The sequence below is a fragment of the Pantherophis guttatus genome, chromosome 4 (genome assembly GCF_059756535.1).
Source record: "Pantherophis guttatus breed Tessera chromosome 4, ASM5975653v1, whole genome shotgun sequence".
Taxonomy (NCBI): domain Eukaryota; kingdom Metazoa; phylum Chordata; class Lepidosauria; order Squamata; family Colubridae; genus Pantherophis; species Pantherophis guttatus.
This window is the reverse complement of record NC_142066.1, coordinates 141,986,591-141,999,742: the sequence shown is the minus strand read 5'-3', so window position 1 is coordinate 141,999,742 and position 13,152 is coordinate 141,986,591. Positions and strand designations below refer to the sequence as shown.

The window sequence follows — 13,152 nt, the reverse complement described above, 5'->3', positions numbered from 1 at the left end:
ATGTGTGGTGGTGACATCCTGTGTGGCTCTCGTGAGTGTGGGTCTGGTGTCATTCGTCATGTTAGGGACTCGTTTGTCAATAAGGGCGGGTTTCCAAATGGCTGGTAGGCGGGAGGTATCGTCTCGTTTGTTCATGCTGTGTGGGCGTTTTTCTATCTCGATGGCTTCTCTGATTATTCTGTTGTTAAAGTGTTCAGTTTTGGCGATAGTTCTGGTCTTTTTAAAGTCAATATCATGTCCTGTGGCTTTAAGGTGTTGGACCAGGGAAGAAGTTGGTTCCTCTTTTCTGACTGAGTTCTTGTGTTCTTCTATGCGTGCACTTATTCGTCTGTTGGTTTGTCCGATGTATGTGGTGGGGCAGGCGGTGCATGGGATTTCATATACTCCTTGATTTTCTAACTCTAACCCTAACCAATCAGAACAAACCTCCACCCAATCAGAACAAAGCCAAGTTCCCACCCAATCAGCTCACACCCCCACTAGCAGTTAAAAGGAAGAGACAGCTGCGATCTCACATTGCTCCTGGAAGCACGAAGCCGAGAACACCAGCCTGAAGATGACGAATGAGACTTCGTCGAAACATCGCCAAGCACTTCCAATTTTACGTGGGAGAAGGCAAAAGGCAAAAGGGATGCAGTATGCTCCCTCCCTCATGCTGGGGTAGACCAGGTAGAAAAACAATAGAAGTAATGGAAAAACACTTAATCTCTCCCCTGGCTCAAGCTGATGAAAAACTTGTTAATACAACTGCCTAACATTCGAGCAGCCCAAGTTCAAATCCAAGTAAGGGCATGGCTAGCTGATGAGAGCTAAATAGCTTGAAATAGATCTATACTAGACTCCCTTTATTTCTTTAATAGTGAAATATAAATTTGATATAAAATGGTTTGTCGTGAATGCGACTGCTTGAGGGCTGCTGGATTGGAGTAATTAATTTTTTCTAAGGTAAACCTTAGAAAAAGAGCGATAAAAGTGCTTCTTAAAAAGTTTTTCTGTTTCCTTTATAAAATGTTTTTGTTAGTTTATAAAAAACATATCTTCAGTTAAATATTTGTGTGGCTGACAGTTGATGTCTTGCTTTGAATCTGGCTTTTTATTCATTAATTACTCTAGATGTTGAATAGTATCTTTTCCCATGAAAGAGGTACCACGTTTGCGGACTCATTTGTAAAGCAGAGCACTTTAGAAAATAATTCTTTTGTTTATCTTGTTTATGCTGTATCAATATTAAAGCTTGCCAGTAAATATCTTTATTGGATGAAAAGCTGCTTCTTGAGTACAAATATTTTAAACTTGAGCCCAGTTTTCATTCTACATCATCCTAAATGGTTGATGCCCATTCAGAAAATAGCTAGATTTTTGTTGTATAAGTTTGAATTTACATTCTGGTTTCCTAGGAACATAATTCATGTTTGGGCTAATGTTCACTCTTTGAAGAAAGTTTAAAAAATAAATTGAGCTCATGAGTGCAGTATATTTGACCTGCATCTTTAGTTCCTGGTTATCATGAACAGCATTTCACAATTGTAATATCTTAATTTGTTTTAAATTTGCTTTTGAGTCTTTTATATCAGAAGTGTTGAATATTGTTTAATTTACTTTTCAGCAGAGCTGTCAATTATAATCCACAATGTAGGGCAGGAAAGAAACTAGGAAAAAAAAAATATTCAGTTCACAATATGAAGTTCAGTTGTGTCTAATCCACTTGCATGGCGAGTTTATTATTTTCCCACCATCTGACATACCTGCAATTGTAATTATGTTCAGCCTTCATTGCAGCAATTTTTTTTCAGGTCTGATCAAACTGGAAAAGACAAGGCTGCCATTTAGAACTTTATTAAAAATATCATTCACATTGAATAGATCAGGGGTTCCCAACCCCTGGTCTATGGACTGGCTTGAAACCCCATCCATGCATGCAAAGGATCCAGACAGTTCACAAAACGATGCCCCCCTTGTCTGTAGAAAAGACACCCTCCACAAAACTGACCTCTGGCACCTAAAAGATTAGGGGCTGCTGGAATAGATGTAACTTTGTACAGAAATAATATGTTCTATATTTTCTCTAATTGTTCTGACCCAGACCTGCCCACAGTATGAGCCAACTATAAAGCTACTTCCTCCTTACCACAGCCCTGCTTCAGTCACCTACTAGGAAATAAAGACAGTATTGCTACATAATATATTTTTTTTAGAACTATGGCAATCCCTTGAATTCCTTGCTTCGGAAGGTGCAGAAGTGTATTGAAAATATTTCCTATTTAAATTATTAAAGCAGCCATGTCTTTTTCTAGTTTGTGTCCCTGTTTTGGAAGCCACACCTACTAGACTTGTGTGTGTTGCTTATGCATCAGTGGGAAAAATGTGATGCGGAATGCTGCATGTGCATATATGCAAAAATAATTGAAGGTAGCTGAAGCAGTTGCACATATCTAGAAAAATTACGATGGAGGTAGAGGAACTCATATAAACTCTTTCCGTGTTTTGTAGCATCATTTAAAGCAAAGAAATGCAAAAATTGCACAATCCTAAATTATATTTTCGACACAAAGTTTACGAAAGAAGTCAGTGCAAGATTTCTGGAAGAGTCAAACACATTTTATATACCATATATATCAGCTTCAATCCTCAGTAGGAAAAAGAAAAATTCAACCTAATAAATCTATAAATATTTGCAAATTCTGGTCATACAAATAACTCAAACCAAATCCATTAATAAGGTAAATGCGTAATGTTTTGTATCACAATATATATATATATATATGAATAAAATGAGTTGGGTAATATAAAAGTATTTTAAAATAAGTCGTTAAGGGAAAAGAACATAGAAGTATTACAGCTCTTTTACTTTCTACAATAAATAGACTTGCTGTCTACATTATCCCATGTTCATTTAGTCCAAAACTGACAACAAATCTTCTGTGCTTAGATTCATGTGTCCATACTGTACATTCTGTGCTTAGTTTGAATCCAGGCCCTATCTTTTATTAGTCTGCTTCCACAAACTATTGATCTTGCAAAGAACTGCCATGATTTCTTTCATGATAACTTATTAAAAAGAATGACATAAATATTAGTTGACTTTCAATTGGTTAGCTTTTAACTCTAAAGAATTATTTAGATTTTGAGTGAAACTCAATCTTATTTAATAGTATGAGGTGATAAGTGCCAAGCATAATTAGGGTTAGCGCTGATCCAAATCTCAACCATATTTACGCTTTTCAAAGGATAATGCCTGTGGGGTATGTGACCCTGTGGTTCACACTGTCATGCATTTAAAATCACGATTGTAATATTAACATGTATGCAGGCAATTAGAAAGGCAAAACAGTGAAAGAAGCAGCTTTATTATCAACTCTTCCACAATTAATATTTCTATGTATTCTCTTTTCTCCATCTTTAAAGCATGCTGGTTTGTAGCTTCCTGCTGGGCAGGGATCTTTGAAAAATGCTTGTAAGGGATGAGAAAAAGAGAAACAAAATTCATATGTTGGAATACAACAGAAGTGGTAGATATACTGGCCATATTCTGAAAAGTTGTCAGCTTAAAGATCAGAAATACTGACGATTCCTATGGCCTTTTACTTTGCTACTGCCAAAGCTAAATGACTGAATTTACTCTGAATAGAAAACCATAGTAATTTGAAATAATGGTAGAGTTTGGAATATTATAGTTATTTATTGTCCGTGTTGATACTTATGTTCTTGTGAATATGATTGCATATGAAAGCATATTGCTTCACTAGAAAAAACTCTGAAGCCAGATTTCTAATTACGACCAGAGAGATTATTTTATTCTATTAGTTACAGGGAGAAAACTCTCCCATTTTCTCGTCAGGAGCCTGTTGGTTGGTGCCCTGACAACCATTTTAGAAAAGGGGAAAATCAGGCCAAAATGCAAGAGTGCTATTTTACAAGTCAGCTATCAATGAAAATATAAGAGTTTGTTATATTTGTTATCTAAACACAGAGTCTGACAAAACTCTGTAGAAAATGTGCCAAGTATCTGGACTGGATGGTTAGTCAATAAGCAGCACTGTCAGTGCAAATAATTGAAATACAGGTTGAGAATTCCTAGTTTATTTCATGTCCAGCCATTTCCAAGCCTAAGGTAATTTGTTTGGTTTCATCTTGCTGTGAAATGGGACTTCAATAATGATTTTTCCCCCTTTTCCTGCAGTTGGAATCACCTGGGAGTCCTCTGGGGCCGGAGCTGCCCATTGAGACAGTAATGGATGACCGGGAGCGTAGGATTTCCCATTCACTGTACAGTGGGGTTGAAGGGCTCAATGAATCACCCACTAGAAATGCTGCCCTGAGTAGACTAATGGGTAAGTCAAATAGACTTGGTTACCTTGTGCTAGGTTATCAACCAGTTCATAGGGTCTTGCAAATAGATTATTGGTGCTTGTCTCTGTCTCTGTCTCGCTCTTGTCTCACTCTGTCTCTGCCTCTCTGTCTTTCTCTCTCTCTCTCTCACTGTCTCACTCTCTGTCTTTATCTTGCTGTGTTCTCTCTCTGTGTCATCCCATCTCTCCCTGCCCCTCCCGTGCGTGTGTGTGTGTGTGAAGGCAGTGTGGATCAAAGAAATTGGAGCCGGTAATTTAAAAGGTTGCTTTTCTCCCTTCCCAACTTTTCTTTGAAGGAAATCAATGTATTGATTAAATAAGTGTCTGACCAAAGTACAAATGATAAACCTGAGATTTTTTTTTTCAAAAATGAGGTTGGAGACAGGCTTTATGCTACTTTGTGAGAGTCTGCCCAGTCTAGCTTCATTAATTATAAGTTCAATGAAAGTTATGATGATCAAGGAAGTACCACTGAAGTTTAAGTTTTGAGTTTACTTTTCCATAACTCTATATGGTAATGTGAACCTTATCAATTTTGGACTTTGGATGGTGTTTGTTTAAAAGTCACACAGGATCTTAAAATGCTAATTTTGTGCATCCTTTTGTGAATCCTCATGTATTCTGCTCTTTGTGGAGTCACCAATGGAAATTTTTTCTTTGCTTGTAGCAATTTATTAGTGTTGCGTTTAGAAGAGTTGGGAGATGTTGATATTTACTTAGAGAACCATTTCATTAAAAATGCTTGCATTCTGAAACATTTTGATTTAAAAAGATATTCTGCAGAGGATTTACTTCCTATGGAATATCAATACATATTCTGCTTTTTTTTGTTTGTTTGTTTACTGTGGTGAAAGAGCAACAAAAGTTTGGGCAAGTAGGGTGTTCAGTGCTTTGCACACAAAAGGAGAAAGTGTGAAAAATGTGATTTGACATAATGCAAAGGCATAACACCCATTTGAAATGCTTTAAGATGGCTATGACTTTTCTTGAGCTTGTTCAGCTATTGTCTGCCTCTGTTGTGCAATGCAAATAAATAACATATTAAGTTTACTGGGTTTCTGGCAGATCATCCCCACATATATTCTTACCATTTCTAAATCCAAAGGAGTTAGTGTCCTATTGTAGTCTATTTCCACTCATTCCTCAGTTTTTAAAATTCAGTAATATCTAGCACAATGCAATCTAGGTCAGTCACTGGAACCAGAGGTTTTGTTTTCCGAGCTTTGAGACTCATACTGGAGCCCATCTTCAGGAAATTTCTCTCTAACCCTGAAGATAGGCTCCAGCAAGAGTCCAAAAGCTTGGAAGACAAAACTTCAGGTCCCTGTGACTGACCCATTCTGTAACATTAACCTGGGACATGTATCATTTGTCAGTAACACCTAATTGTTTGCCATGTGGCTGGATTAATCAGAATTGGATTTTGTGGAGGTCTACATAATAGCCATGGCAATGTATGATTTCAATGGATGAACTCCATGCTAATAAAATCTCTTCACTGTTATGTTAACTTAAAAATAGACGATGATGATGATGTTATCCATTCAATCATATCCAACACTTGGCAATTCCATGGGCCAGGTCTCCATATCTTCCAATCTTGCACTACTTCTTTGAGTTTTTCTGGGCTCTGGTGACCTAGTTTCCTTTTACTGTTAACTCTTAAAAGAAATAGCCACATTGAAATATGAATTGGTTGTTACTTAAACGTGCTATATCCAGGAGATATTAATTGTATGCAGTTTTCCAAGATTAAAAGTTCAAGACTTATTCTTAATCTTCACTAGCTGTACTTACATTTTCTAAGTTCTAAGCCAGATATATTTTAGCTTAGTGCATATTTTCATTCCTTTGGTAAGAATTCAAATGCAACAAGGGGATTGCAGAATTCAGTGCAGCAAGCAGTGAACTGCTTGGGCATAATTTCTTCATATAATTTTTCTTTATATATTTTATTTTATATATAGTTTGATATTTAAAACTTACATTTATACACACACATACACACACTACACACATACATACATACACTACACACATATATATATACAAATACATATACACACACACATAACTTATACATACATCCACACATATGATAAAACTAATACAAACTAATATAAAGTAAGAAAAAAAAATGAAAACTCCGATCTATTTTACAGCAGATATAAATACAATTATAAATTTAGTCCTTACTCAGTGGTTATAACATAACTCTTCTGTCTATGATCTATCCTGTCTAATCATCAAAGCCATGAATCATAAATTCATTTTTTCTGTTTTATGCAAAAAGTTTCCAGTCAGCAATAAATATATATTGTGGTTTTCTTTTTATCAAAAAAGTCAATTTGCCATCTCAGTAAGTTCCATTATGTTCACCATCCATTCTTCCATTGTGGATGCTGCTGGATTTTTCCATCTTTCTGCATACAGTAATCTCACTGAAGTTATTATGTACAAAAACAAAATTTAATGACTTTTTTCAACTGTTTATCCATCAATCTCCAAAGAAAAATCTCTGGTCTCAGTTGTATGGTAATCTTTAAAGTCCTCTGTATGTATTTGAATCCAAATTTTTTAGCTTTTTTATCTTTTTTATCATCCAGAAAGCATGATAAGCCACAAAAATATATATGGACACAACCTGAACTACTGTAACCATATCATGGTCTCAATATGGCACATCCAACAATGATATTTGAAATCCACACTGACCTTAAGTTTATCATACCACAAATATCTATGCCATCCAAATCTCACACCTTGTCCTTCTAACTCCAAAAGCCTTCTTTTCTCTCAGCAGCACCCATTCTTTATCTAAACCAAGCAAAGAGTTAAAAAATACAATTTCAGAGTAGGTAAAATCACTCCCCCCCTCTCATTTTCATCTGTAATATATATTTATCTTGGAGACAAATAGTTGGAAACAGAGTTGGAAGGGACATTGGAGGTCTTCTAGTCCAATCCTCTGCTCAGGCAGGAAATCCTATACACCAGTGGTCCCCAACCTTTTTAACGCCGCGGCCCGCTGAGCGCGCGCAGGGGTGGGGCCACGGCCCAGGAGCTTTTGCGCACGGCCCAGTGCGCAAAAGCGGCCGGGGGACATGAACGCTGCAGCGCAAAGGCTCCTGGGCCGTGCGCTGCAGCGTTCATGTCCCCCGGCCGCTGCGCGGCCCGGTGCCAGGTACTCCACGGCCCGGCACCGGTCCGCGGACCGGGGGTTGGGGACCACTGCTATACACCATGTCAGACAAATGGTTGTCCTATCTCTTCTTAAAGACTTCTAGTGTTGGAGCATCCACCACTTCTGGAGCCAAGTTGTTCCACTGATTAATTATTTTAACTGTCAAGAAATTTCTTGTTAGTTCTAAGTTGCTTCTCTCCTTGATTAGTTCCCATCCATTGCTTCTTGTCCTCCCTTCAGGTGCTTTGGAGAATAAGTTGACCCCCTCTTTTTTTTTTTTTTTTTAGCTATATTCTTTTGCCACTTAAACAGGCATGGTCTGAAACAAAAGCAACGTTTTAGCAAAGACATTCATTTTTATCACATAAATTCTCCTCAGTACTGACAATTTTAACTTCTCACATCTTAACATATTTCTTATAACTTCATTTCATGTCTTAACATAATTATTTTGAAGTCACATACGTTCATGTTTGCGATCGTAATTAGGTTATCATCTTCTCAATCTCAAGGTCCATTTTATTCATCAATTATGTTTCATCTTCTATTTTTATGTTTTGTTAACATCTTTATCTTTTGTTTATTAATCCTGAAACTTGCTAATGCACCAAATTCTCTTAATTTGCCCATTAATATTTATAAGTGGAAGAAATTTATTTCAATAGCTCAGTTCAACATTATGGGTTTATCTGTTCATTACAGCAACTTTGTGACGGCACACAGTGCCAAAAACAAAAGCAAAACTCCTAAATAAATAAAATAAATATATACATTCATTTCAATTCCAACATAGTCATTCTGTTACTGGTGAAAAGTCAGAACTACTTCTAGTAGCCTTCTAGTTTATCCATTTAGTCTTTCACAAACTGTAGATAGGCAATCACAGTTTTTGTAGAGTACATGCACAACATTACTATTCCTACTTCATGTAAGGAGTGGACAAAAACTGTTCCTGCAAAGAAGTTCACACTCAAGTTTGAAAAGGCAGACAAGGTAGAGTCACATTTAAAGGCCTTCCAGCAGTACTTCCTGCAAAGGCATCTCTCTCCAAAGCAATGGTGAAATCTGAACTGGTTTACTACCAGTTCGCTGGCTGTGTATGTGCATTATGCGCCAAATGCAAACTGAGCGCGCACATGCGCAGTCCACACGAATGCGAGCTGCACATGTGCATGCGCGGTGCATGCCAAAAGGAGACCTTGGAAGGTAAGTAGAACAGCGCAGGTGGGTGATCAGCTGTGATGCACATGGGAACCTTTTTAAAAACCTTTTAAAAGCATTTTTTACTACCGGCTCAGGCGAATAGGTAGTAAAAATGCTTTAAAAAAGTAAAGAAAAGGCTCCAATGATCACAGCTGTGCCACGCGATCATCAGAACTCTTCTTTTTAACCTTTTAAAAGCATTTTTTTACTACCGGCTCAGGCAAATAGGTAGTAAAAAAATGCTTTAAAAAAGTAAAAAAAAAAAAAAAAGAGGCTCCGGCGATCACGCAACACAGCTGTGATCGTTGGAGCCTCTTTTTTTACTTTTTTAAAGCATTTTTTACTACCTATTTGCCCGAACCAGTAGTAAAAAAATGCCTAAAAAGTTAAAAAAAACAGTTCTGATGATCGAGTGGCGCTCAGCTGATCATCGGAACCTTTTTTTTTTTACATTTTTTACTACCAGTTTGGCGAACCAGTAGCATTTTTTACTTCCGGTTCAGGCAAAAGGTAATTGGAAGGCCTCATTTGAGGCTACATGAGCAAGATCAGGAGGTTATGGATCATATTAGAACCATGGAACAGAGGTCCCTCCCTTCCTCACCGCTTGGTGAGAGAATGAACCTCCATTTTAGTTTAATCACAGTGAAACCTCAGTTGCAATTAATCTTAAACTTTGTTGAAACAAGCTGATTTCTTAAGATGATTTGAACTTGGCCTCGGTGAACAAACTGTAGTTAAGATTAGCCAGTTTGAAAAGCTTGAGTTCAGCAAGAGAAAGTTAATTGAAAAAGGAGAAAAAAAGCTGTTTAATAATGTCTGCACATCCACACACCCAAAAGAGGAGAAGAAGGAGGTGAAGAAGGGAAAAGACAAACTCTTCTTCTAAGTAATGATCTTAAGTATTTTGTGCAAATCAGTAAAAAGAATATGTGACAAAATACTTTGAAATTCTCAATTCTCAATTCTCAATTGCATTGTTATATATTCACCCAGGCTAGATTTAGAGCATTTTTTTGGAGGGGGGGGAGGTTCCAAAATTTCTTAATTTATATTATTTATTGTTTTATCATAAAAGTATTTTTTAAATTGTAGTCTTATCCAAGGGATGTGGTGGCTTGATGGCTAAGACAGTGAGCTTGTTGATCGAAAGGTCAGCAGTTCAGCGGTTTGAATTCCTAGTGCCACGTAATGGGGTGAGCTCCCGTTACTTGTCCCAGCTTCTGCCAACCTAGCAATTCGAAAGCAGGTAAAAATGCAAGTAGAAAAATAGGGACCAGCTTTGGTGGGAAGGTAACAGCGTTCCGTGCGCCTTTGGTTTTTAGTCATGCTGGCCACATGACCACAGAGACGTCTTCGGACGGCACTGGCTCTTCAGCTTTGAAACGGAGATGAGCACCTTCCCCTAGAGTCAGGAATGACTAGCACATATGTATGAGGGGAACCTTTACCTTTACTTAGTCTTATTCAGCTATGTTTTTGCACATACTAAGCTGAAAGTAGATAAATTAGGGACCAACTGTATATAAAAAAAGGAGCTTGTATTTTTATCAAATTGGCATCAATGGGCTTAAGCTGATTAAGACAAATAGAATCATTTTAAATTACCTATAGCAAGCCTTTAGTGATTCTTTTTCATTGGGCTTTCTTTCTAGGATTAGCCTGAAGAAGGTTCTTCTTTAACTCCCTGATTCAATCTACTGAAAAAGAAATGCATTTACTTTCAGATTTTAGTTTATCTACTAAAATATCATCATTCTGGCTTATTGAAATATTAAGAAGTGCACAGAAAATCTAGGCATGCCACTGAATTACTTCTGCCTCTCAACCTTGGAGTCATGATCTGTAAAATGCCATAAGGTTATTCCGTTTCACATTCCATTCTTTGGAGATATTATTAGCCAAAAAGTTAACAATCTTGTAGGCATTATGTTTGAAAACGAGTGGATTTCTAGGTTCAACATTAACCTATCAATCAAAAAAGCTTTTGCTGAGAAAAGAATTAGCTGCTATGCAAACTTGAGCACATACATTTCAGCTTGACAGTAGGGAACTTCAGTGGAATACCCTCCTCCTCCTCCTCCTCCTCCTCCTCCTGCTCCTCCTCCTCCTCCTCCTCCTCCTCCTCCTCCTCCTCCTCCTCCTCCTTCCTCTCCCCCTCCCCCTCCTCCTTCAATTTTTTTTCCTTTAAACTTTACTGGATAACCATACTTGCTTCTGACTCTTTTAAAGTTTCCAGACCTGCTTTTTGATTAGCTTTGTTAAGATTTGATTAGGATTAGCTAAACTAAGAAAATTTAATATCGCCCCAAAGTAGTGGGTTTCTTTACGCCAGTTGAATATTTTAAATCAAAATTCTTCACAAGTATGCCAGAATTTGAACTGTCAGTCAGGTCTGGAGAACATGAATTGTATATCTGAAAGGTTTTTCCACTCTGTTTAGCTAACCTTCTAGGTCATGTTGATTGCCCTGTAGACCTTAGGTAAGAGGCTGATTTAGAGATAAGAAAGTCTTTAGGATTAATTCCAGCACCATAAACTCAATGGTTCAGCCTTAGAAAAAATTTTCACTTTCAGTTTTATCTTTGATATTAAACAATGACAAAAACAAAATGTATGTTAAACATAGTGCATACTTGAACATTTCATGCAGATCGTAATGATGACTATTCTAAGAGAAAAACAGATAGAGAGATTCATTGACACTGATGATTCATTGTACATAAATGCCTAATATACTCTTAAATGTAGGTCAAAGGTGAAGATAGATCTATTTTTGGTGTTGTTGGAGATTTTTCTAGGCACTTTTTCTTCTAGGCATTTTTTTATATGGAATTTATTATAGTTGCTATATGTCAACAGACATTTAGAACTTTGAAATCTATGCCTAGAAATTCTATTTCCAATGAACACTTATATCAAAATAAACAGTACTGGAATTACATAACTTCTTAGTAGTATATTTTTAAATGTTGCCCTGATTAAAGTCAATGTTGACAATAGAAGTTCACTGAAAGACTTTGGGTTAATTGTTTGAGTCCAATTTAAGCCACAAACTTGCTGTTATACAAAAACAATTAGAGGAGGGAATGCCGTGTTAGAAATCTAATAAATAAAATAGTTCTCCATCCATTTTCTGCAGGTAAATACCAGCTTTCTCCAACAGTCAACATGCCTCCAGATGATATGGTAATGATAGAAGATGATAGACTACCTGTACTACCTCCATATCTTTCAGACCAATCATCTTCCAGTTCTCATGATGACGTAGGTTTTGCAACCATGGATGCTGGAGCTTGGAGTAAACCAATAGTGAATGAATCAGCAGAATGGTAAATGTTGTGGATATTCTCAATTATCCAGATGTTGGTTGTCTCAAAGTCCTTTTTCCAAAAGGCAACTGGACTTTCTTGATTTTTCTCTTTGAAAATTTTCTTCTCACCGAAGAAGCTTCATCAGTTCTAAAGAATACTCTTTCTATCTCTTGTTCCTGTCAAGCCATCTAAGAACTTAAGTGAGGAAAGCAAATTTCATATTATTGTGGCATGGAGCCTCATATCAGCATTTTGGAGTGGGGGCAGCAATGATTGTTTGGGCCTTCTTTGTTATCTTACATAGAAGAAATACTTCCTAATTTTTAAATCTTTTTTTCCCCACAATCTTTACTAATTGTAGAGAACAACAATAATTTGTATGTGTGGTAATTATGTTCAGCAATAAGCAAAATAAAAGACCTTTCTATGGAACTCCTACTAGGCTTGTGGTGATAATTAACACAAGCAGGTTGAAGTATGAGTATTTTCCAAGTCTCATATCCTCCCGAGCTTGATATAATTGTGTCAGCAATATCTTAATAACTATTACCCACAGCAAGAATCTCTATTTGGCTTTGTGCAAGTCAGCTATTCATTACACACACATATGTACCAATGTGCACTGGTATTCATCATATTAATTTTACTCTTACTCTATCTTGTAAATAGCTTTCGGTTGTTATGTTAAAAGCCATTACTTCCCCTATTACAATGCTGTTCTCTATCACATTGCACTGCTGCTTCTTTGACTTCTCAGACTCCCACCATTGTTTTTCTAGAACAAAATACCTAAAAACTAACTAACTGAGATTTTGGAAATGCATCTATGCATTTCAACAGCATGCATTTAAAAAAAAAAAACCCAATAAGAAAAAGAAAGAATGAGCAGTTTTAAAGGTTTACTTTTGTTCCTACAACTGCCTTTATGCCTGCCCTTTCAAAGGTTCAAAGAGAATAATGCAATTACGAATGGGACAGATCTGTTTGGATCCTTATTTCTGTTGACTGCATTCTATTTGTTAAAAAGAAACCCAGTAAAATAAAATAAACAGCAGCCAAGGGAGGGTTTTGTATTAATTTCCTGCTGGTAATGGACAAAGGA

General features: G+C 36.8%; 1 protein-coding gene across 18 annotated transcripts in view; it reads left to right on the top strand.

Moving 5' to 3' along the window:
- Positions 1-13,152, top strand: part of PARD3 (par-3 family cell polarity regulator) — a 650,052-nt gene that overhangs the window by 460,675 nt on the left and 176,225 nt on the right. For all 18 annotated transcript variants that reach the window (XM_087893015.1, XM_087893013.1, XM_087893011.1 and 15 more), the window contains 2 exons: positions 4,181-4,331; positions 11,879-12,068. In XM_087893015.1, the coding sequence (XP_087749141.1) occupies positions 4,181-4,331; positions 11,879-12,068 (341 nt within the window). The remainder of the gene's footprint in view (positions 1-4,180; positions 4,332-11,878; positions 12,069-13,152) is intronic.